Consider the following 25860-nt stretch of genomic DNA (forward strand, 5'->3'; position numbering starts at 1 on the left):
ACGATGTAAATCCGCGACATATACGAGCAACAAACATTCTATGTCCGTTATCATCCGTTAAACGTCTGCTGTATCCTCTCTGCATCCTCTGGGCATCCTCGCAACTCACATCCGCTGCAGCTGAAAACGGTAAGAGGGAGGAAAGATAAGGTACATGAAACGTCTATTCATCGTTAGTAGCACGGAAATAGAAAGGATGTAAGCGTATGCATCTCGTATATAAAGTATTCAAAACGGACAAAGCGTTTATATCTGGGATGTATCTCGTATATTTAGGATGTCTGGAGTATGTCTAGAGTATGTAGAAGGACACCTAGCGGACAATCGATATTTTGTATAAAAAGGGGGAGAAAATCATCTGGATCTCAGTATGAGTCGAACAGCCATGGTGTACAGATCTCATCACCCTTGGTCTTGGTCTTCAACATCATCAGTTGTTCTCCACCATGGATGATCAAAGAGTCCATATGTTAGCTGCACTCATTCAACAGCAGAACCACAACCTGTTCAGACTGTATCAAGTTTTAGACAGAAGGAGAAGAAGGAGACGTCCAAGAGCTGTGTGGGTCCGAGGATGGATCGTGAGAAGAATGGAGTTTGGACTGTATGACCAGTTGATGGTGGAGCTGAGGAATGAAGACCCTCGTGCATTCCATCACTTCATGAGGATGCCACCAGCCATGTTTGATGAACTTGTAGAGCGTCTGAGACCCAGGTTGACCAAGGCTAGCACCAACTTCCGTCCCAACCTGGACCCTGGACTGAAGGTGGCACTGACTCTGCGGCACCTGGCCTCTGGAACCACATATAGAAACATGCAGTATGCATGGAGGGTGCCACACAACAGCATCAGCAAAGTCGTCAGAGAAGTGGTACAGGCCATCGTTGAAGAATACGTGGACGAACTCCTCAGGTGCCCCACCACTGAACAAGGCTGGAGACAACTTGCAGAGGATTGGTATCAGAGGTGGAACTTTCCCCATATCGTTGGAGCCATAGATGGGAAGCACGTGGCCTGCAAAGCTCCAGCCAACTCAGGGTCCACTTATTACAACTACAAGGGCTTTTTCAGTATCATCCTCTTTGCCATGGTTGATGCTGACTACAAGTTCATCTACATCGATACTTCAGGCAACGGGTCAGCTTCAGATGCCCAGATATACAATGCAAGTGACCTCAAGGATGGGCTGGAACGCAACCTCATCATGGGTTTTCCAGGTCCAGACCCCCTTCCCAATGACACACAAGATGTGCCCTACTTCATCATTGGTGATGATGCGTTCTCCCTCAGAACCTACCTCATGAAAGCGTACAGTTCAAGATACCTCACCCGTGAAGAGAGGATCTTCAACTACAGGCTGTCCAGGGCAAGACGGGTGGTGGAGAACGCCTTTGGCATCCTGGCCAACAGGTTTCAGATACTTCTCACCACCATGCAGCATGACCCAGAGACTGTGAGGAGCATCGTGGAAGCTTGATGCATCCTGCACAATCTCATGCGCACCCGCTACCCAGTGTTGCAGAACAGACTTGTCGACCGTCAACAAGGGAATGGGGAAATGAAGCCTGGTGAATGGAGGCAAGGACATAACCTGATGGACACTGTGGGTGTACAAGGCCCCAACAGAGGTTCATGTGAAGGGAAGAAGCAGCGCAACCTCCTGAGACACTGGTGCAACTCCCCAGCTGGATCAGTTGAGTGGCAAGACAGGAAGATGGATGATTAGAATGGATGCTTATTTGAGACTGTTGCATAAAACTGATGAGATTGTGCTATAAGAACACTGCATTACTATGTTATTGTGTATTTGTAGCTGTTTATTGTTATTAAATTATGTTATGGGGTCCTACAATGGATAGGGCATTAATAAACAGCTTTGTTTCATTTAAAATGTGTTGATTACTGAATAAATTGTTATTGATAATAAAGATTCATATGTGTGGCAGCTGGGATGGTGGACCATACAGTCCCAGTATGGTTGCACTGCAAGCGTATGTCCGGAGGTTTCCCTATCTCACAAATTTCCCCAAGTCTAAAAGTTCTTTTCCCCAGATAATAATAAAGTATAACATCCCTTGTGTAAATGGCCTTTTTTGCCCATCAGTAAAAAATAAAGACCAACTGTGGCCAACTGATCCCAGACCAGACTACGTTGGTGGACCATAGCATGCTGTTATGGTTGCACTGTTAGTCACAACTCCCTGTGCTCAGTTATTCACAGATAGTGCAATACTCAATTATTTTAATAAATAAGGTAACAAAAAAGCCATTACAATCTTTGGCTACATAACTGTAACAAAACAATTTTATAAGTAAACAATGCTGTTTATTATGCCCTAACCATTGTATTCCCTACCAGAGAATACATTAATACATTTATAATTAATAAACAGCTACAATTAATGCAAAATATTAGAGCTAGCATCAAGCTCACAAGTGTTCACAATCACAACTCAATCTCTCAAACTATTCACAATGACAACCCTACATCAGTCTCTGTAAGTGTTCACCACTCAGTTTGTTGAAGTGCCACTCTGAGTCATATGCATGGTCTCAGCTGTGAGGCGTAAAAGGCAGCGACCACTTATGGAGCTGTGTCATCTTGGGCTGTGGCTGTGGCTGGAGTGCTGGTCTGACGTGACATTGGGGTGCATGGCCTCGAGGGTACAGCAGGTGGTGGTGTGGTCAGGACACCAAGGTTGGTCTCCGAGAGCTGACTCAGTCCCGTGAGGTTGAGAAACCCTTCATCAAGGACTTGAGATGTCAGGCCCAATACTGCTGAGAGATTGTCCGTTGACGGCCTTGGCTCTGGGGTGGAGGAAGGGTTGGGATGAGTGTGCTGGGGCTGTCTGGTCTGCAGCTGGATGAGGAGTGGCATCTGTGGCGTCCGATGAACCTGGGCCTGGACTGGGAAGTTCTGCTTCTGCTGTGGGAAGTCCTGGTAGTCGTAGCCTTGGTAGGTGAGGGGCTGTTGAAAGCCATGGAAGGGTTGAGATGTCGTCTGGGGTGGAGGAGCAGACCTGGACTGGGTAGGACGAGCTTCAGCTGGGGCTTTAGGTTTGTGGAGAAGTGCTGTGATCTTCTGCTTCATCACCTGGTACTCGGCCTCGGGCAGGTCCCTCAGGGTCTGGCTCACGTAAGTGATGAAGGGCTTCCGGGCCGAGGATGCCCTGTCCAAGTCGACCAGCTGAGAGAGAAGTTCTGTGCTGGCCTTCATTGTGTCCCTGATCTCCAACAGCACACTGTTGTCCTGGCCATCCAGTCTGCCTCTCTGCCGGCGTCCTCTGGAGCTGGTGGTGGAGGTGGGGGTGGGTTGGCCTCTGGTGGCTGCCGCTTGTTCCTCCATTTGTGAGAGCAGGGCTTCATCCTCCATGGGATCTTCCAAGTTCGGCACCATGGGGAGTGCAGCTGTCGAGGGAGTCTCTGCTGTGGGACTCTCTGAAGACACCTGTCTGAACAGGGTAGGTGGCTCCTGGCTTGAAGATGCCTGGCTGTCTGTGGACTGGCTGAGGGAGAGGGGTCTCAGCGGGGCTGCTCCTCGGTGGCGGATCTCACCATCCAGGAAACTGCACTTGGCCATGATGTACTTCTCCCGGTCAGTGAGCTTGACGGCCGCCTGCCCGGATTTCTTGAGGTGTAGCTTCCCATACCAGGAGTGCATGTGCCTCCACCATCCAAGGAGTACTTCTGCAGTGTACCCCAGGCTCTCTGCCTTGCCTCTCCAAACTGCCTGCTTCTTCTTGGTGTCCCGGTACAGTCTGTGGCCCTTTCTCCAGAGGTACTCATTCTCCTTCAGCCATTCCAGCACATCGTCCTCATGCTCCTCGAAAATGATGTACTGTTTCCTTTCTCCCTTCTTCTTCCCTTGCCTCTTCCCCCCTCTGGCTGGAGCTTGTTCAGGGCCTTCAGGGGCTTCAGCAAGGCCTTCATGGGCTTGAGCATCAGGGCCTTCAGGGGCTTGAACATCAGGGCCTTCAGCAGCAGGGCTTTGAGAGGCTTGAGGGCCTTGGGGCTGGTCCACCACAGCAGCAGCAGTCTCATCATCACAGTCAGTGTCAGGGGGTGGGGTGCTGGTTCTGACCTTCTTCACCTTGCCAGGGCTTGAACGAGTAGGCACGGACTTCCTTTTCTTGCCTGACTGACGCACCATGGTGTTGATACAAGATGCAGTAGAGGTGTATCGATGTAGCCGCCAGCACGTCTTTCCGCTTTATGCTGACGGCGTGTGTGCTGCATCCCTTTATATCCACAGAGCAGATGCAATTCATACCCCCCGCATGCGCAGTGAACGGTCTGCATCCGATATACATCCGCGCAACATCCCCTTTGTTTCCGTTAGGCGTACGTGATGCATCCTCTTCATCCGCTATGCATCCGCTCTTTCTGCTATGCGTCCGCTTCTCAGTTATCACCGGTAACCCCTTCAGAGCTGTCATCCACTTCCATCCGCTTTCATCCGCTAGGCTTCCTATGAACATGCGTTTAACATCCCCGCTATATACTACCCACGTCCGTTCTTTTCCGTTCTGTTTTCGCAAATTTTCGCCATTTTTGTCCATTTCTGGAGCGGATGAAAACGGATAGAGCCACCCCCGAAATTTTGCTCGTCCGCTGTGTCCTTTTTGCATACGTTTTGTGTCCATTGGCCAGTGGGACTGAGCCTTAACACACTACACCGCCAGGGACTCAAATCCTGCAGTGCCAGACGTGTCCCCCTGCTTAAGCCAGTACATGTCCAGGCCCGTCTGAAGTTTGCTAGAGAGCATTTGGATGATCCAGAAGAGGATTGGGAGAATGTCATATGGTCAGATGAAACCAAAATAGAACTTTTTGGTAAAAACTCAACTTGTCGTGTTTGGAGGAGAAAGAATGCTGAGTTGTATCCAAAGAACACCATACCTACTGTGAAGCATGGGGGTGGAAACATCATGCTTTGGGGCTGTTTTTCTGCAAAGGGACCAGGACGACTGATCCATGTAAAGGAAAGGATGAATGGGGCCATGTATCGTGAGATTTTGAGTGAAAACCTCCTTCCATCAGCAAGGGCATTGAAGATGAAACTTGGCTGGGTCTTTCAGCATGACAATGATCCCAAACACACTGCCCGGGCAACGAAGGAGTGGCTTCATAAGAAGCATTTCAAGGTCCTGGAGTGGCCTAGCCAGTCTCCAGATCTCAACCCCATAGAAAATCTTTGGAGGGAGTTGAAAGTCCGTGTTGCCCAGTGACAGCCCCAAAACATCACTGCTCTAGAGGAGATCTGCATGGAGGAATGGGCCAAAATACCAGCAACAGTGTGTGAAAACCTTGTGAAGACTTACAGAAAACATTTGACCTCTGTCATTGCCAACAAAGGGTATATAACAAAGTATTGAGATGAACTTTTGTTATTGACCAAATACTTATTTTCCACCATAATTTGCAAATAAATTATTTAAAAATCAGACAATGTGATTTTCTGGATTTCTTTTTTCTCATTTTGTCTCTCATAGTTGAGGTATACCTATGATGAAAATTACAGGCCTCTCTCATCTTTTTAAGTGGGAGAACTTGCACAATTGGTGACTGACTAAATACTTTTTTGCTCCACTGTAAGGGGCTCAAAACTGAACCCTGTGGAACACCACAGGACAGAGGGGAAGAAGCAGAGACAAAATTCATATATCCGTGAGGTAGGAAGTAAACCAGTCATGTAATCTCTTAATCAGGAAGTGGTGGTCAACAGTGTCAAAGGCAGAGCTAAGATCAAGGAGCACGAATACAGAGCAGTCACCTGTGTCAGAGGCCATTTGAATGTTATTTGTAATCCTTAGAAGGGCAGTTTCTATAGAATGCTGTTTCCGGAAACTGGACTGAAACTTATCATAGAGATTGTGACTCTCCAGTGTGGCTGTGAGCTAGTTGACAAAAATCTTTTATAGAATTTTAGATAAAAATGGGAGTTTGGACATAAGCCTATAGTTCTTGAACATAAAGGGGAAAGTTGGGTTTCTTTATTATGGGTTGAATAGCGGCATGCTTAAAATGGGAAGGGACACATCCTAAAGACAATGAAGAGTTAACTATGACTAGCACTGCAGGTCCGATGGTAGGTAAGACCTTAGTGAATAGAGAGGATTGCAGTATATCTTGAGGGCTGGAAGATAATTTAATTGTCCTGATCAAACTCAGCAGATCACGTAAGCTAATTGGGTGAAATGAATCCAGTATAGTAAGAGGTGGAGAGAAGCTTCTACTAAGTGAGCATAACCCAGGCTCAATAGCCCTTATCAGGATCTGATAGCCTTTACCTTATCAACAAAGAAAGTGAGAAACTTTTAGTCATTTTGAGAGAAGCTTGGAAAAACATTAGCATTAGGCAGTCCGAGTTTCCTTAACTAACTTATTAAAAGCATGCAAGAGTTCTTTAAGGTACAAGCAATGTACTTCCAGTCTAGTAGTTTTCCACAGGCGCTCAGTTCTGCAACACTCCCTTCTTAGACAGCAGACAGCATCTGTCATCCATGATCGTGAGTTACAGATGGCCTTAGACCTTGCTTTTAAAGGTGCCACTTTATCCAGCAGAGTGGCGCATTGTTCGTTAAAAGATTGCAATAAGAGTTCGACACTAGTGCAATAATGTGAGGAGAATTGGTTGGCAGATTTCTGAGTGATGATGCGAGAACGTGTCACTATTTTGTGATACGGGGGTCAGTATATGCAGAAAGATTCAAAAAGATACACTTGTGATCACTGATCAAGAGGTCCTTGCAACAAATGTCATCAATGTTTAAACCAAGTGAAAAAACAAGGTCCAAAATATGACTGCCTGAGTGAGTGGTGCCAATGACATGTTGCTTTAGATTATGGGATTCAGTAATATGAAGAAATTCAATAGCTGCACTGTTATCAGCATCATCAATATGCAAGGCAAGGCAAGGCAAGTTTATTTATATAGCACATTTCATACACAATGGCAGTTCAATGTGCTTTACAGAAACAAAAACAGTAAACAATAGAGAAATAAAATTACATAAAATAATTTTATTTTTAATCTAAAACAATTAATTAAAAGAATTAAAAGAAAATAATAAGAATTAAACAACATTAGAAATAAAATAATAAAATGATAAAATGCCAAAAAGAAAAAAAAAGGAGAAAAAGAAAAAGAAACCAGCAGAATAAAATAGAATAAAATTAAAGTAAATTTAAAACATGCAGAGAAAGTAAAGATTATAAAAAATGTAAAAATATTAATTATTTAACAGAAAGCATCTGAAAACAGCTTGGTCTTTAACCTAGATTTGAAGCTGCCAACAGCAGGAGCATTTTTAATGTCCTCTGGCAGTTGGTTCCATAGATGTACTGCATAGTAGCTAAAAGCTGCTTCACCACACTTTGTTTTAACAACTGGTTTTAATAGTAAATTTTTCTGCTGCGATCTGGTAGATCTGATTGGGTTAGGCCGCTGCAACATATCAGAGAGGTAATTGGGCCCTGTACCATTTAGAGATTTGTACACCAGCAGCAATGCTTTAAAGTCAATTCTGTAGCTTACTGGAAGCCAGTGAAGGGACCTTAGAATTGGGGTAATGTGCTCTGTTCTTTTTGTTCATGTGAGAACCCTCGCCGCTGCATTTTGAACCAGCTGAAGTCGTTTGATGGTCTTTTTTGGCAGGCCTGTGAAAAGGCCATTGCAGTAATCAACCCTACTAGAGATGAAGGCATGTATAAGTTTTTCCAGATCATTTTTTGACATAAGTCCTCTTAGTTTGGAAATGTTTTTTAGGTGATAAAATGCCGTTTTAGTGATTGCTTTCATGTGACTGTCAAAGTTTAGCTCGCTGTCAATGAAAACACCAAGATTTTTAACCATTTCTTTAGTTTTAATCCCTTTTGTGTCAAGAATAGTGGTAATCCTGAGTCTTTCATCTTTTTTTCCAAATAGAATTACTTCTGTTTTATCTGTGTTCAACTGAAGAAAATTTTGTGACATCCAGCTATTGATTTGATCGATGCACTGGTAGAGACATTCAAGGGGGGCATAGTCATTTGGTGATAGAGCAAAATAAATTTGGGTATCATCTGCATAGCAGTGATACAAAATTGAATTTTTATTGATAATTTGCCCAAGTGGGAGCATATAAAGGTTGAAAAGTAATGGTCCAAGAATCGACCCCTGGGGGACACCACAGGTCAAGGGCATTGATGTTGAGGAACAATTTCCCAGGGTAACAAAGAAGCTTCTATCTTTTAAGTATGATTTTAACCAATTGATAACTTTACCAGTCAATCCAACCCAGTGTTCAAGTTGATATAGCAGTATGTTGTGATCAACAGTATCAAAAGCTGCACTGAGGTCCAGTAATACCAGGACCGATGTTTTGCCTGCATCAGTATTAAGACGTATGTCATTTATAACTTTAATCAATGCTGTTTCAGTGCTATGATTGGCACGAAATCCTGACTGAAAATTATCAAAACGGCTGTTTGATATCAAGAAGGCAGTTAATTGATTGAAGACAATTTTTTCCAGGATTTTCCCGATGAATGGTAGATTTGATATTGGCCTGTAGTTATTTAACACTGAAGGATCCAGATTATTTTTTTTAAGAAGGGGCTTTATAACAGCTTTTTTCAGGGACACAGGAACAACGCCAGTCTCCAAGGATGTATTTATAATTTGAAGCACATCTGTAATTATAAGATGAAGAACAGACTTAAAAAAGTTGGTGGGCAGAATGTCCAATTCAGATGTTGAAGAACTGAGATTTTGTACAGTTTTTTTCAAGAGTCTCATAATCAATTAAACAAAATTCTGACATTGTGTTAAAGTTATCTATCTGTGTCATTGGTGATTGCAGTTTTTCAATTTTTTGCAACTGAGATATATTATGAGAAATATTCTGCCTTATTTTATCAATTTTACCTTTGAAAAAAGATGCAAACTCATTGCATTTATTAACTGATAGAAGTTCAGGTGCTAATTAAATGCAGATTAAAGTCTCCAAGTACCAACAGTTTTCCAGTTTAATAACAGAGGTCAAAAAGTCTGTGAACTCGGATAAAAACTGGCCAGCCGGACCAGGAGGGTAATAGATTAAAACACAGCAGAATGGCCTTAGTCGACCAACTTTAGTGACTTGCAGTCCACTACCACAGCCTGACAGACGTGGAGATCCAATGTATCAGTCAACGGGGCACAGTTCGTTTAGATGAATGAACTCTAGGTTCTGTTGCCATGTTTTAGTCACAAATAAAAAAGCCAGATTCTCTCTAGTAAACAAGTCATTCAATATGTGAGCCTTGTTTGCCACAAAGTGGGCGTTTATCAAGCATATCTTCACAGAAGAAAATGCCATAGTATCAGAAATGCAGAGAGGAGTGCAATCAATTTGCCTGAGCACCAGCAGGCCACATTGGCTTTGGCCATACCCGAGGTGTGGGCGAGGTGGTTCCACACCCAACAATCCACTGGGTGCATCAGGAAACACCACCAGCAGGTAAGATGATCTGGCAGGGTTAGGCCAAAGCCAGGTGGTGCCTGACATTCCCAAACGGGCACCGGAATATAGAGGTGTGAAGTGAACCACAAGAGGACAGCTCCTGAGGTTGACAGCATGAGGTTTTTTCCAGAGATGTCAGAGTTTAACTTGGGAGCCCGCCCTAAATCCTCGCCTCCTCCGCCAACAGTGCTTCTTGGCTGGAGTCGCAGGCTTCCTCCTCCAGTCGCACTGTAGCGATGGATCATAGGACAGTGAGCTAGCGAGCGGTGAGCAGTGACGAATAGAAGGGGGTAGAGATACACGATAAACCATCCATGGTGACTCTGATCTGTAGCAACATTTGCTCATAGTAAACCAGGCCAGCCAAGACATCACTAGTGGACAAGAGCAGTGGTAGTACCAAGCAAGTGATTATGAGAAGACAAGACAGTGACAGCAGCAGCAACAAACATTCCAGAGCAGCGGCATAGCCAAACACAGGTGCCATCTTCCCCACCAGAAGTCAGTAGGTTTTTCATCACAGGAAACTGAGTGTCTTATGCTGCCATGTGATGCAACACTTGGTTGGTTTTATGTGTCTTGGAGGAAGCGTGTGTTAGCCTTCACACTCCCAAGTTGGAAGCAGTCATATGATAGGTTACAGATTAATGAAATTTGAAGTAAAAAGTTATTGAAAATAACAAGATGGAGGGAAAGGTAAAATAAATACTGTAGTAGATATGCATTACTTTTAAGGTATTTGTATCTATTTTCACAACAGACAAAGGTACAAATGACAGTTATGGTCACATTCTCGAAGAAATTGTAACAATAAAATATCAAAACAGAAAAATGCTTATATCATTGTTTTTGTCCAATTGCAATTGCTGTGGCACCATGCTGGTATAGTGGTTAGCAGTGTCACCTTACAGCAAGAAGGTCCTGGGATCGAGCCCAGTGGCTGGGAAAGGCCTTTCTGTGTGGAGTTTGCTCTGGTTTCCCCCACAGTCCAGAGACATGCAGGTTAGGCTAATTGGTGGCTCTAAATTGACTGTAGGTGTGAATGGTTGTTTGTCTCTACAGTGGTGCTTGAAAGTTTGGGAACTTTAGAATTTTCTATATTTCTGCATAAATATGACGTCAAACATCAGATTTTCACACAAGTCCTAAAAGTAGATAAAGAGAACCCAGTTAAACAAATGAGACAAAAATATTATACTTGGTCATTTATTTATTGAGGAAAATGACCAGGGCTTGAAGTGGGCGGAACGCATCGGAACTGTGTTCCTGCACTTCTTTATTTTCACCATGTATTCCTGGACTTATAGCGTGCGGTGCATTTTTATAACGACGAGGGCAAAAAGGGTATTAACGGTCAATGTAGTTTGGTCCCCTGTTGTATGGCGATTGTGAGGACCGATCATGCTAGTGTGGTTGAATAGATCAAAAAGAAAGCGAGATGACAGCCCAGACTCGCAAAAAGACGAGTGTGAGAACTCTGCAGCCTGCTCAAGTGCTGGGGGGTTAAGTGTTGGGGGTGAGTCTGAAGGTGCTTTACCTGAAGTAAATCCAAGGCCTGATGTCGCTAACTCGGCCAATGATGGTGATGATGAACCAGCAGGGATTACTTGCAGTGATAAACCAGACTGCTGGACAAATGATCAAGCAGATTACTTCAAAAAAGAATACCCGTGGTTGATTCTGAAGGGGGAAAGACTAGGCTGCCATACATGTGGAAAAATATCCTCCATCTCATGTGTGACTGAGCAAGGGGTTAAATTATCAACCGAGTGGAGAGATTGCCTGATCAGCCCATCTGGCATGGATAAAGGTAAAAAACAAAGATCAATCCATAAAAAAATTAAAGAACACAGGGATTCCAAGGCCCATAAGAAAGCAGAGGAAATGTCCAAACTGGCAGACCGAGATGAAATAACAAAGCATGTTGCGACTATGCATAAATCCAAGACCGAGACCACTTGTCGTGTGTTTAGAACCACGTACAAAATAGCAAAACATGGACGCCCTCTATCTGACATGCGAGCCGATGTCACCCTGCAAAACTTAAATGGCCTGGACATGGGGCGAGTTCTACACACCAATAAAACATGTTCTGAAATAGTAGATCACATCGCTAAAGAGATGAAGAAAACAATGGCGAATGACATCGTGTCACACCAGCGCAAACTGTGTGTACTGATAGACGAGTCAACTAAAGTTAAACTTAAAGGTGTTTATGTATGTGATTAGTAAACTTAAAGGTGTTAAACCTTCTTTTGCTTTTCTTTTAGTGCAATACGTGCACTAATTACTCTTTATTTTTGAAACTTAATGTTGTGATGACTTGTTTTTATTAGTTTAAACTTAAAATGATGCAATGTTTTTTCTGTTGTTATCAACCTAATCAAGCCCTAATCAACCCCTTCATCACCTTTGAACTTCAATAAAAAACAAAAAAGGGGAAAAACTGAGTGTACCTTGTGTGACCAAAGCTCTTTTGAAGTTGGGGCACAAAACTGGGGAAAATCATACACAACTTGTCAATATGGTTGTGGTTTTTAGTTCTGATTTGTTTTTACTCCAGCTGTCTACAAACTAAGACACTTTGTTCAAAAATAATATCTCAGAGAGTCATTGTGAAAACACATCTGTTCAAACAACAAATACTGTAGCACAACAACAGATGAAAAGAGTAGAGCATTGTCCTTATGAGCCTAGTTTTGCAAAATGCGTGAAGGCAATACAAAAACTGTGAAGTTTTCAATTAAAAAAATTGATTTGAACTTATTTGAATGACCGGGATGGCATTGTCAGAAAATCAGGGTTCCTGCAATTCTTTTTTTCCACTTCAAGCAATGAAAATGATCCAATATTACATATCTGTGAGTGGCAAAAGTATGTGACTCTCTAGGATTAGCAGTTAATTTGAAGGTGAAATTAGAGTCAGGTGTTTTCAATCAGTGGGATGACAATCAGGTGTGAGTGGGCACCCTGTTTTATTTAAAGGACAGGGATCTATCAAAGTCTGATCTTCACAACACGTTTGTGGAAGTGTATCATGGCACAAACAAAGGAGATTTCTGAGAACCTCTGAAAAAGCATTGTTGATGCTCATCAGGCTGGAAAAGGTTACAAAACCATCTCTAAAGAGTTTGGACTCCACCACTCCACAGTCAGACAGATTGTGTATAAATGGAGGAAATTCAAGACCATTGTTACCCTCCCCAGGAGTGGTCGACCAACAAAGATCACTCCAAGAGCAAGGCGTGTAATAGTCGGCAAGGTCACAAAGGACCCCAGAATAACTTCTAAGCAACTGAAGGCCTCTCTCACATTGGCTAATGTTATTGTTCATGAGTCCACCATCAGGAGAACACTGAACAACAATGGTGTGCATGGCAGGGTTGCAAGGAGAAAGCCACTGCTCTCCAAAAAGAACATTGCTGCTCATCTGCAGATTGCTAAAGATCACGTGGACAAGCCAGAAGGATATTGGAAAAATGTTTTGGGATGGATGAGACCAAAATAGAACTTTTTGTTTAAATGAGAAGTGATATGTTTGGAGAAAGGAAAACACTGTATTCCAGCATAAGGACCTTATCCCATCTGTGAAACATGGTGGTGGTAGTATCATGGTTTGGGCCTGTTTTGCTGCATCTGGGTCAGGACGGCTTGCCATCATTGATGGAACAATGAATTCTGAATTACACCAGCGAATTCTAAAGGAAAATGTCAGGACATCTGTCCATGAACTGAATCTCAAGAGAAGGTGGGTCATGCAGCAAGACAACGACCCTAAGCACACAAGTCGTTCTACAAAGAATGGTTAAAGAAGAATAAAGTTAATGTTTTGGAATGGCCAAGTCAAAGTCCTGACCTTAATCCAGTTGAAATGTTGTGGAAGGACCTGAAGCGAGCAGTTCATGTGAGGAAACCCACCAACATCCCAGAGTTGAAACTGTTCTGTACAGAGGAATGGACTAAAATTCCTCCAAGCTGGTGTGCAGGACTGATCAACAGTTACCGGAAACGTTTAGTTGCAGTTATTGCTGCACAAGGGGGTCACACCAGATACTGAAAGCAAAGGTTCACATACTTTTGCCACTCACAGATATGTAATATTGGATAAATAAATGACCAAGTATAATATTTTTGTCTAATTTTTTTAACTGGGTTCTCTTTATCTACTTTTAGGAATTGTGTGAAAATCTGATGATGTTTTTGGTCATATTTATGCAGAAATATAGAAAATTCTAAAGGGTTCACAAACTTTCAAGCACCACTGTATGTGCCCTCTGATGACCTGGTGACTTGTACCCTGCCTCTTGCCAATAGTCAACTGGGATAGGCTCCAGCTTGCCTGCAACCCTGTACAGGATAAGTGGCTACAGATAATGGATGGATATGTATTATTGGCACCAATAATGATAATTGGCACCCCTTGTAAAGAGTAGTTAAAAATAGAAAAAAAAATCCAACTTTTTGTGAAGTAGCTTCATCTCACGGAAGAATGAGAAAAATCCAAGCATTAATTGAAATATATTTATTTCGAGAAAAAAAAAAACATGTGCGTGCATGTGTGTGTGTGTGTGTGTGTGTGTGTGAATATGATCCCTAAATACAGTCTTTTGCAAGATATATTTAAAAAGCTGATAGATTTGTGATGTGTGCAATGTTTGGCTCACAGCTTGGTGTCCTCCATGTTAGAGTTTCATTTACTTTTGAACAGTTTGCTTTAACACTATGTCACTGTGACATGTCATGAGTTCACTGTTGCCTGGTATGCACTGACCACCCATTCACTTATATAACTCTGGCTGTTAATCAGATCAATTTTTATCTGATGAAATGCTGGTAAAATCATTAACAAATCATCAATTTTATATTTACCAATTTGAAAATGTACGTAATTATTTTTTGTCATCTTTGCTTTTCACTCTCAGATATGCAGTGGGTGTAAAACAGAATAATTGTACAATGAATTAAGCAATTCAATATATGAGACAATGTTTCCAAAGTCCACAGAACTGGACAGCGGTGAGGTTGAGATACCCGCTTGTGAGATAACAATTCCTTTTTTAAATTTCCCCTTTATTACTTATTTCCTGGAATGAAGAATTTTAAACATTGTTGGTAATTAGGCATCAAGTTTATTATATATTAGTATTCGGCAATTGGTTCAAGCAGAGAGACATCCAGGGTGTACCCCCCTTCTCACCCATAGTCAGCTGGGATAGGCTCCAGCTTGCCTGGGACCCTGTAGAAAAGGATAAGTGGCTACAGATAATGTGTGTGTGTGTGTGTATATATGGGTGGCATGGTGGTGTAGTGGTTAGCACTGTCGCCTCACAGCAAGAAGGTCCTGGGTTCAAACCCAGTGGCCGACAGGGGCCTTTCTGTGCGGAGTTTGCATGCTCTCCCTGAGTCTGTGTGGGTTTCCTCTGAGTGCTCTGGTTTCCCCCACAGTCCAAAGACATGCAGGTTAGGCTAATTGGTGCCTCTAAATTGACCGTAGGTGGGAGTGTGAATGCTTGTCTCTGTGTCAGCCCTGCGATGACTTGGCGACTTGTCCAGGGTGTACCCCGCCTCTCACCCATAGTCAGCTGGGATAGGCTCCAGCTTGCCTGCGACCCTGTAGGACAGGATAAACGGCTACAGATAATGGATGGATGGATGGATGGAGATATATGGGTGGCATGGTGGTGTAGTGGTTAGCACTGTTGCCTCACAGCAAGAAGGTTCTGGGTTTGAGCCCAGTGGCCGGCAGGGGCTCTGTGTGGAGTTTGCATGTTCTCCCTGTGTCTGCGTGGGTTTCCTCTGGGTGCTCTGGTTTACCCCAAAGTCTAAAATGACAGAAACATAGATTGGTGCCACCCGACATGCCTTAATGGTATGGTAAAGACTTTGAGAAAAGATAGACAGAGATACACTCACTGGCCACTTTATTAGGTACACCCATACATGTGTTGTTTTATGCACTTATCTAATCAGCCAATCCCTTGACAGCAGCACAGTGCATAAAATCATGCAGCTACAAATCAAGAGCTTCAGTTAATGTTCACTTCAAACATCAGAATGGGAAAAATTCTGATCTCTGTGACTTTCACTGTGGCATAGGCGTTGGTGCTAGATGGACTGCTTTGAATATTTCAGAACCTGCTGATCTCCTGGGGTTTTCACACACAACAGTCTCTCGAATTTACACAGAATGGTGCAAAAAACACTGAGTGAGTGACATTTCTATGGGTGGAAACATCTTGTTGATAAGAGAGGTACAGTATATCCATCCATCCATTATCTGTAGTTGTTTATCCTGTACAGGGTCGCAGGCAAGCTGGAGCCTATCCCAGCTGACCATGGGCGAAAGGTGGGGTACACCCTGGACAAGTCACCAGGTCATCTCAGTGCTGAGACATAGAGACAAACAACCATTCACACTCACACCTATGGTCAATTTAGAGCCACCAATTAGCCTAACCTGGATGCCTTTGGACTGTGGGGGAAACCGGAGCATCTGGAGGAAACCCATGCAGACACGGGGAGAACATGCAAACTTTACACAGAAAGGTGCCTGTCAGCCACTGGGCTTGAACCCAGAACCTTCTTGCTGTGAGGTGACAGTGCTAACCACTACACCACCGCGCCGCCCACTAAAGTAAATAGCTATCATATAATGAATAGAATGATATTTTTATTGATAGGCGCAACAATCTCACTTAAGGGCAATTGAAGTAATCAATCATTTCAACTGAACACGTAACTCAGTAGGCTGTGGGCCAAACGGTTGCTTAAGAGTTTAACAAAAGTGAACTTGTGTGGTATACTTTACCAAGCAAAGCAAACTATTATTCTCTTAGTCTTTGAGCCTCTACAGTGCTACAGTACATGAGTTTCACTGAACAAAATGAATAAATGATTGGAAAAAAGATTTGTTCATTTTACTGAATAAGATTCAAAGATTAGAGTCAGTTAAAAGATCCAAACTTCCTGTCACTATTCTGAAGTTCTCATACTGACTTGGAAATTTTGCCATCTCTAAAGAGTTACTATGACAATGTCAAAGCATGGCCAGACACCTGAATGTTGGCCAAAGATCTCCCTGGCCTCAAATCACAGTTCAATGTCCATATATATATATATATATATATATATATATAAGGTTCCAGGTTCGAACCTCATGGCCGACAGGAGCCTTTCTGTGTGGAATTTGCATGTTCTCCCCATGTCTGCATGGGTTTCCTCCAGGTGCTCCGGTTTCCCCCACAGTTCAAAGACATGCAGATTCGGTACAATGGGGCCACTGTAATTGGCGCAAGCTGTAGTGGTTTCCCAGCCATAATGTATGTACATATATAGATCTTGCTATGGCAAAGCTAATAAATCAAATCAAAAAATCAGTGGGTCTAGAAGAGAATCACCCATTTCAAAATATTCACATTTTGTTGCGATACAACCTGAATTGAAAACACATGCAAAAAAAAAAAAGTCTTTAAGGTTTATTAATTCAATACAACATATAACATCCAAGTGAAAGATATCATAGCCACAGTTCAGGAAAAGAGTAAAAAAGGTTTTTAAAAAATCACTGAAAATCATAAAGCTCCCTGCCCAACAACTCAATCAGGTGTAACTAATGACCTTTTCTATTCTATTGCACATCAAGGTAATTGGCTTCCACCTGTGATTAGTTATAATAATTTTTATTAGTCAAGCATAAATGCAGCTATTCCTAGAGCATTCCAGTGCTGGGTAGTACAACTGAAACAATCTAATATAGGTAGCAAAGCACTCTCAAAAGATCTCAGGGATAAAGTTGTGGACAAGCACAAATCAAAAGTTAGACACAAAAAGGCTTTTTTAATCCTGAGGAGCACAGTGATGTCCATGATTAAGAAGTGGAAAGTGTTTCGTATTACGAGCACCTTCCATGGATCAGGCTGTCTCTCCAAACTGGATGGCAGAGTGAGGAGGAAACTGGTCAGAAAGGCTAACTTTGAAGGAGTTCAAGGACTTTATGGCAAAGATATCACAAGTGCTCCACAAATGTACACACAAAAGTAATAAAATGTCATTGTTTTGATGGGGGTGATTCTTTTCCATACCTTGTGTGTGCGTGTGTGTGTGTGTGTGTACACAATAGCACACCGTCATATTGTATGAATAGATGCGAACGTAAGGAAATTATCAGATGATTGAAGGAAGTAACCAAATTAATGTACTTCCTTACTTACCTAATTAATGAATTAATTTGAAATAAAACTCAACACACTCAACACATGTCATGTTTAAAAAAAGTTTTTTGATTAAAAATTAATGAAACCTTTTAAAAGACTATCAGAACTTGCATATGGAGATTGACACTGTCCAAACATGATAGGGGAGCAGGGTAACCTGCCCTAAAATGATTATCGAGTTGCCCAAATAGATTGAGTCATATGTTAATTTAAAAAAAAAAACGTTTAGGGTAGAGTTAATAATCCACTGTGAAGTGACTGTTGTCAGCAAAAAATCTACAATAAAAAGTCCATCTCTCTGTGGATTCATCACAACTCACCAGGCATGAGAGCTGTTGTGCTTGCCTTGACTCTGGCCCTTGTGGGTAAGTCATGATTTGAATTTGGTTATTAGGTTTTACATTGGTTTATTTCCTAGGAAGGAATTAAAACCACTCACTAACCAATAAGGTCAAGAATTACATAATATGACAATGTAGTATAACATTTTTTCCTTTTTATTTAGCGAGTCATCAGGTTAATCTTGGTAAGTAAAGTTGTTTTTTTTAAGAATACATTATGATAGTTATAACACATTGTAGCACTATACAATGTTGTATGAGAGAAAATGATATTTAAATATGTCATCAGTTCCAGAGTTTGCTGCCGGTAAGACCTATGTGTACAAGTATGAGGGTTGGCTCTTGGCCGGTCTGCCTCAGGAGGGTCTGGGTAAGGCTGGTGTAAAAATCAGCAGCAAGGTTCTCATCAGTGCTGCAGCCCAGAATACCTTCCTCCTGAAGGTAAATGTATTCATTATTACATGGATGGTGTCAACAGTGAAGACATACACTACCAGTCAAAACTTGTACATACTTACTGATTCATTGTAATGAGTAAGTGTGTCCAAACCGTTGACTGGTTCTGTCCATGGTTAGTCTGTAACATGAAATAAATGTCACAAATTTACTTTTTTTTTTTATCCACAGCTCTTGGATCCTCAACTCTTTGAGTACGCTGGCATCTGGCCCCAGGACAATTTTGTTCCTGCTACAAAGCTCACCTCAGCACTAAATGCTCAGCTGGTGACTCCCATCAAGTTTGAGTATGCTAATGGTGTTGTTGGTAAGATATTTGCCCCTGCTAGAGTCTCTGCTACTGTTTTGAACCTGCACAGAGGTATCCTCAACATCCTTCAGCTCAACCTCAAGAACACACAGAATGTGTACGAGCTGCATGAGGTGAGACCCGAAATACGATTGATATTTATTACCAGTGGTCTTAAAATTCTGTTCTGACCTGACATCTTACCTAAAGTTATTTCATTCTCCAAGGCTGGAACTCAGGGAGTCTGCAAGACACACTACATGATCAGTGAGGATATACAGACCCATCAAGTGACTGTGAGAAAGTCCAAAGACCTGACCAACTGCCATGAGAGAGTCATAAAGGATATCGGTTTAGCTTACACTGAAACCTGTGTTGCGTGCCAACAGGTAATTTCAGAAGCTGTCAGTGAGTTCTGTCTTTGTGAATGAATTTTCTAAAACAAGTATCACACTCAATTATTGAATTATTTCCTCACCACAGAGGCTTAAGAGTCTGACTGGGACTGCAACGTTCCACTATTCCATGAAACACAGTGATACAGGTTCTTTGATTTCTGAGGCTAACGTTGAAGAGGTCCATCAGTTCTCACTCTTAAATACATTAACTGGAGCAGCTGAAATGAAAGCCAAGTATGATCACCTAATATTTAGATCATGTCATGTTGCAATATTTACAGGATATATTTATTTTTTTAATTTGTATATATTTTTTAAATATCATTTCATTTCGATATTTGCATGATAGTGAGGGTTTTTTTTAATTTCAGACAAATGCTGACTTTACTGGAAGTGCAGAATTCCCAAATTAATCCCACTGCAGGTGAATACCTGGTCCGTGGATCCCTGCAGTATGAATTTTCTACTGAGATTCTTCAAACTCCAATTCAACTTCTGAAGATCAATGATCCAGAGTCCCAAGTATGCTTTTTAGTTTCTTTTCATACATTCTTTCATTTTCCTGAATTCATTTGGAGAAAATTCCTATCGTACCAGAAAAGACTTGATACTGATTTCATAATTAAGCACTTTTTAAAAAAAAATTCTTTTCCAGATTGTAAAGGTTTTACAGCATCTGGTTGCAAATAATGTGGATAGGGTTCATGAGGACGCTCCTCTGAAGTTTGTTCAGCTTGTCCAACTCATGCGTGTAGCTACCTTGGAGAGCATTCAAGCCATCTGGGCTCAGCACAAGAACAAGCCTCTTTACAGGTGAAGTTATATGAATATTACGAATATGAATAGTTATTAATGAACATTACATTTGAATTAAAGCCCAGATTATGCAATTTCTAAAATACCGATTGTGGCAGACGGTGGATTTTGGATGCACTTCCTGTTGTGGGTACACCAGTCGCTCTGAGATTCATCAAGGAGAAGTTTGAAGCTGATGAGCTTACTGTCCCTGAACTCACTCAAGCCCTACTGGTTGCTTTGCACATGGCTTCTCCTAATCCAGATTCCATCCAACTCACTGCTGTGAGTGGAAATCTTTTAAGCAAAGTATTTAAAGTCCAGCAAAGCCTTCAATAAATATTCTAAAAGAGTTTAATCTTTTCCTCTGTCAAACAGAATATAGCTTCGAGCCCCAAAATCAAGAGTACTCTAGGCCTGCGTGAGTTGATCATGCTTGGCTATGGTTCCATGATTGCCAGATACTGTACTGAAGTTCCCGCATGTCCTGCTGATCATCTTAAGGTTCAGCTTCTGTTCATTCCTGCACGTTTGTAGAAACAATTTCAGCAATATTACTGTATTGATCTAAAAGAAACTATATATCAAATGTAGTTTGCTACACTCTCTCGCTAATCATGAAAACATTACTAGGCTTCAGACAATTTCTAAGATCAGTTAAAAGTACAGTTATGAAAGTATTACCCTTATGCTCAGAAACAATATTAACATTGTGTTTCCCAATTTTTATTACCAGCCTATCCATGAGATGGCTGCTACAGCTATTTCCAAAGCTGAGATTCCTGAAATCACACTGGCTCTTAAGGTCTTGGGCAATGCCGGCCACCCTGCCAGCCTTAAAACCATCATGAAACTTCTGCCTGGATTTGGAAGTGCTGCTGCCACCATTCCCATAAGGGTCCAAATTGATGCCATCTTGGCTCTTAGGAACATTGCTAAGAAGGAGCCAAAGTTGGTTAGTATGGGATGATGTGTACAGATGGTATCTATTGGAGATGACTGTTTGAGTATCTTAATCATCTTATTTGTTTGTTTCAGGTTCAGCCAGTGGCGTTGCAACTTTTCATGGACAAGGCACTCCACCCTGAACTGCGCATGGTTGCCTGTATCGTGCTGTTTGAGACCAAGCCATCAGTAGCCCTTATGGCCACTGTTGGTGGGGCTTTGGAGAAGGAGCCCAACATGCATGTTGTCAGTTTCACTTATTCTCACATCAAGTCTCTGACCAGAAGCATGGCCCCTGATTATATGCATGTGTAAGAATGTATTCCATTTTATTAGTACAATTCATTCATATAGTAAGTGTAAACCTAAGCCACAAGTAATAATTTTTACTGTAATTGCAGGGCTGCTGCAGCAAATGTTGCCATTAGGATGTTCAGCCCCAAACTGGACAGACTGAGCTATTATTTTAGCAGAGCCATCCACTGGGATGTCTATATCTGTATGTTTCAATGCATATGTTTAGAGATTACATTTGTATGCTTCAGTAGGAAAATTATGCCACTACAATTGTTTGTTTGTTTTTTCTCTTTCAAGCTCCTTTCATGGTTGGTGCAGCTGGTAGTGCTTTCTTGATCAATGACGCTACCACCAGCTTGCCCAGAGCTGTCATAACTAGAGCACGAGCCTACCTGGCTGGAGCTGCGGCTGATGTTCTTGAGGTAGAAATAGCCCTCTTCAAGGGTGTTGTTGACTTCATTATGATTATGGAATGTTATCTTTTTTTCTACCACTGGCACTGCCATTTATTAGTTTATGTCAACCAGATTGGTGTGAGAACTGAAGGACTCCAGGAAGCCCTCCAGAAGACTGCTCATATAGAGGAAAATTCTGACCGCATCACAAAAATAAAGCGTACCCTTAAGGCTGTAAGCTACGCTTATCAATGTATCAATTTTATGCTGATATTGTGTCATTTGAACTATACCAAATTTATAATGTATGCCTTTCCTCTGTCCTCAAAGCTGATGGACTGGAAGTCTTTGCCATCAGATCAACCGCTGGCCTCCATCTTTGTTAAAGTTCTTGGACAGGAAATTGCTTTTGCCAACATTGACAAAAAATTCATGGACAAAGTCATCGAACAAGCTTCACAGGTATTTTCATTAATTCCTCTTAATTAGGCAACAGGAAACTGTTCTATAGGCTTGAAGTGTGTCATAGAGTACAAATATTTTATACAAATGAATATTATATTACTAATATTTATAGAAATTTTAATAATTTTTTGTTTTCATTTTGGCTTGATGTACAGGCTATAGTTTGAATACCCTTATAATAAATAACTGTGGTTAAAATAATATCTAATATCATGCACAATTTACAGATTGCTACTGAACCACGTCGTTGTGAACTCCTAAAGGAAGCCGTTAAGTCATTGCAGAAAGGCATTGACTTCAAGTACGCCAAGCCCCTGCTGGCAGCTGAGGTGCGCCGCATTTTCCCTAGTTCTCTTGGTGTGCCAATGGAGCTTGGTTTATACACTGCTGCTGTTGCTGCTGCAGCTCTCAATGGTATAGTTTTCTTATTATTTGTAACAAATGTCAAGCATATACATTTAGCTATCAGTCTGACAAAAGTATTTCTTTCATTCAGTTCAGGCAACTATTACCCCTCCTTTACCTGAGACTGCAGAAGCTTGCACTCGTGATCAGTTGATGAAAACAGATCTCCAGTTGCGAGCTGAGGCCAGACCAAGGTATATGTTTGAAAAGCCCCTTATTTATAAACAGAATTATTGAATGTCCTTCAGAGCTTATGGAATTACACGAACCTATTTGCATTGTTTTGCTTTCAGTGTTGCCATCCAGGCATTTGGTGTGTTTGGATTGAACACTGCATTAATTCAAGCTGCTGTTGTGGCCAGAGGAAAGCTACACACTGTCTTGCCAGGTAAAGTGGCTTTAAGAGCTGACCTTCCAAAGGGCAGTGTAAAGTTGGAGGTTCTGCCTGCTGCCGTTCCTGATTATATTGTTGATGCCAGGTAAGAGTAAGACAACTGATTATCTTGAAGTGTATATAAAAACCGGTATTCCTATTAAAGGAAAAACAACTGACACACACAAAAAAAATCAATTGACTGTTGTTTTCTCAGCTTTGAGATTGTTGCTGTGGCTAGAAACATTGAGGACCTCCCCAGTGAGAGATCAGTATCTCTCGCACCTCCAGTGCCCTCGGATGCTCCACAGAGGATGATACCTGCTTCATTTCAGAAGTCCGTGTGTGGTGTTGTTCCTTATGCTTACATCAAAGGATGTCTTGAGGTTTCCTCACAGAATGCTGGCTTTATGGGGTTAAATCCTCTGTATTATATTGTTGGAAGACACTCAGCTCAGATTTCAGTGGCAAGAGGTAATTAGAGAAGTCAAAAGATTTGATTATAATTGATTTCAAATTAGTTTTAAGTTATGAAAGAAATATTGTTGCTTGTGCTTCAGGTGATGGTCCTCCACTTGAAAGACTGGAGCTTGAGATGCAAGCTGGCCCGAAGGCAGCTGAGAAACTTGTCAAAGAAATTAGCTTTGTTGATATTGATAATACAGAAGAAAGTACCATCCTGTTGAAACTGCGGGAAATTCTGGAAGGTGGACTGAGGAATGTAAATTCCGACTCACTGAGCTCCTCCGCCAGCGAGAACAGCAATAGTAGTGTGAGCAGCAGCAGGAGTGTCAGCAGCTCTATGAGTTCTTCCAGTGCCAGTGCTTATGTGACCAAGGTAAAACATTAGCATATGACTGAATTAGGAGCCTGATACTTAATTCACTATATAATGCACTACATTCTGCAGAAATAAAACTTCATCATGTACAAATGTTTTATTTACATTCTTATAATAATAATAATAATAATAATAATAATAATAACCTCAGACGCTTTTCCCACTGTATTTTTCCCCTGCTCACTTCTCACCTTTAATTACATTTAAATCCACAGGTACTTTTTTCTTGCCTTTTCCATGTCATTCACGCTACTTTCCAAAACATGTCATGTTTTTCCTTGGTAAAATTAGTAATTTACATTTTTTTGTTTTTGTTGTTGTTGTAGAATCCAAAAATATCTCGTCCATTCCTGAAGTTCCATAAAGATAAGGTAATTCCAAAGGAATCCCATCAAGTTAATGTTTTTTAAATTTATACATTTGTGGTCATTAGTGTTTTTATATACCTTTTTGTGAAATAAATAATAATTCTCTTTCTATGTTTTAGTACCTAACACCACAGGGAACTTCAAATGTTCACAGCTCATCTAGCATTGAGGCCCTATACAAAAAGGTAGAATATCATTTGTGACATGAATTAATAGACATCTTATGAGACATACTAACTCCATAAAAGTGGTGTTTCTATGAGAAATATCAAGGTCCATTTTTACAATTTCAGACTCAGCTACTTGGAGATACTATGCCACCTTCTTTTGCCATCATTGCTCGTGTTGTTAGAGCTGACCGCAAGATGGGATACCAGGTTGCTGGTTACTTGGATAAGTCAACTTCAAGAGTACAGGTTGTGTTTGCCTCTATTTCTGAGAATATCAAATGGAAGATCTGTGCTGATGCTGTACTTCCAAGCAAGCATAAAATCTCTGTAAGTTGCTCAAGCAAGAAATGTTTTCCAAACCATTTATTCACATTGAATATTATATTGTTTACACTAAGCAAGGACTCTTCTTTCAGGCCAGGTTTGGTATTGGTGAGCAGTGTCAGGAATATTCTGTAGCTGTCAAGGCTGAAACTGGTGTGTATGATGGACATCCTTCTGCTCGTTTGAAGTTTGGCTGGAACAGGGAACCAAGAATCGTAGCTATTGTTATCCCCTATGTCAAGAGGTACTGTGTCAAAAAAGATCAGAGCAGCAAATGTATTGTAGTGTGATCAAATTAATTTTACTGTACTATTTTTCTCTTTCTTCTCCTTCTACCAACAGGGCAAGGGAGTACATCTGTAAAGTAACTCCTCTGGCTGGAGTTAGTGCTGAGAGAGCTGATAATAATGAGAGAGAGATCAAACTCATTTTGGCCTTACCCACTCAAAAGTCTCTCAACATTATTTTGAGGGTCCCAACGGTGAGATGCACAGTGTATTAAGTCTTTGCATGTTTTAATACTTGTAAATAAATATTCAACATTTTAACGTGGTTTATCCTTCCAGATGACACTGTCAAAGCAAGATCTACCTATTTTTATTAACCTGCCCATTGAACAAGATGGAACCATTCCAGCTCTCAAGGATTTAGACATTCGTGGCACTGTTGAGAAATGGCTAAAAGCTATCCGAGATAATTGACTTATTTGATTACAAATATATAACTTAATGAAATAAACAGCATTCAAAAGGCAAAAAATTGTGTGTCCATTTTCTTATTTTTAATTATGTGTGGTTTGATCAATAATCTTTTCTTTTGGTTGACACAATGAAATAAGCATGAACAACTTTTCCCAACCATTTGTTATTTTTTTAAAAGAAAGATCACATTTATGCAAGTACTCAGACATCTTGCAGCTCAATTGCTTCCCATTTCCAATGATTATCCTTGATGTGGACACTTTCCTAGAGTTTTTACAATTTGATCAACATTTTGCTGTGCTAAAATCAATTTGATTAGAGTGGGTTTGGAAACCATGCATATCAGAGCAAAAAAAAAAAGGCCATGAGGTCAAAGGAAAATGTCTGTATTAATCCAAAATGAAGACTGTATATTGAGGCACAAATCTCGAAAATGACAGAAATATTTCTCAAATTCTAAGAACAATTGGGGGAAAAAATCATGCATCCATCCATTATCTGTAACCCCTTATCCTGTACAGGGTCGCAGGCAAGATGGAGTCTATCCCAGCTGACTATGGGAGAGAGGCGGGGTACACCCTGGACAAGTTGCCTGATC

General features: G+C 41.4%; 2 protein-coding genes across 2 annotated transcripts; both read left to right on the top strand.

Annotated features, from left to right (window-relative positions):
* Positions 1-590: 590 nt before the first annotated feature.
* Positions 591-1478, top strand: LOC132899018 (putative nuclease HARBI1). The gene has a single exon (XM_060940671.1). The coding sequence runs from the start codon at positions 591-593 to the stop codon at positions 1476-1478; it is 888 nt and encodes a 295-aa protein (XP_060796654.1).
* A 16546-nt stretch (positions 1479-18024) lies between these two features.
* On the top strand, positions 18025-25262 carry LOC132898890 (vitellogenin-like). Its single transcript, XM_060940557.1, has 27 exons — positions 18025-18064; positions 18205-18225; positions 18330-18481; positions 18668-18919; positions 19013-19174; positions 19269-19417; positions 19555-19705; positions 19839-19996; positions 20098-20263; positions 20357-20482; positions 20715-20933; positions 21017-21234; positions 21325-21422; positions 21518-21642; positions 21748-21849; positions 21946-22077; positions 22308-22494; positions 22577-22679; positions 22779-22964; positions 23076-23332; positions 23419-23696; positions 24026-24070; positions 24202-24252; positions 24361-24564; positions 24654-24805; positions 24904-25042; positions 25128-25262. The coding sequence occupies exons 1-27, from the start codon at positions 18025-18027 to the stop codon at positions 25260-25262; spliced, it is 4008 nt and encodes a 1335-aa protein (XP_060796540.1).
* Positions 25263-25860: the final 598 nt, after the last annotated feature.

The sequence above is a fragment of the Neoarius graeffei genome, chromosome 15 (genome assembly GCF_027579695.1).
Source record: "Neoarius graeffei isolate fNeoGra1 chromosome 15, fNeoGra1.pri, whole genome shotgun sequence".
NCBI lineage: Eukaryota > Metazoa > Chordata > Actinopteri > Siluriformes > Ariidae > Neoarius > Neoarius graeffei.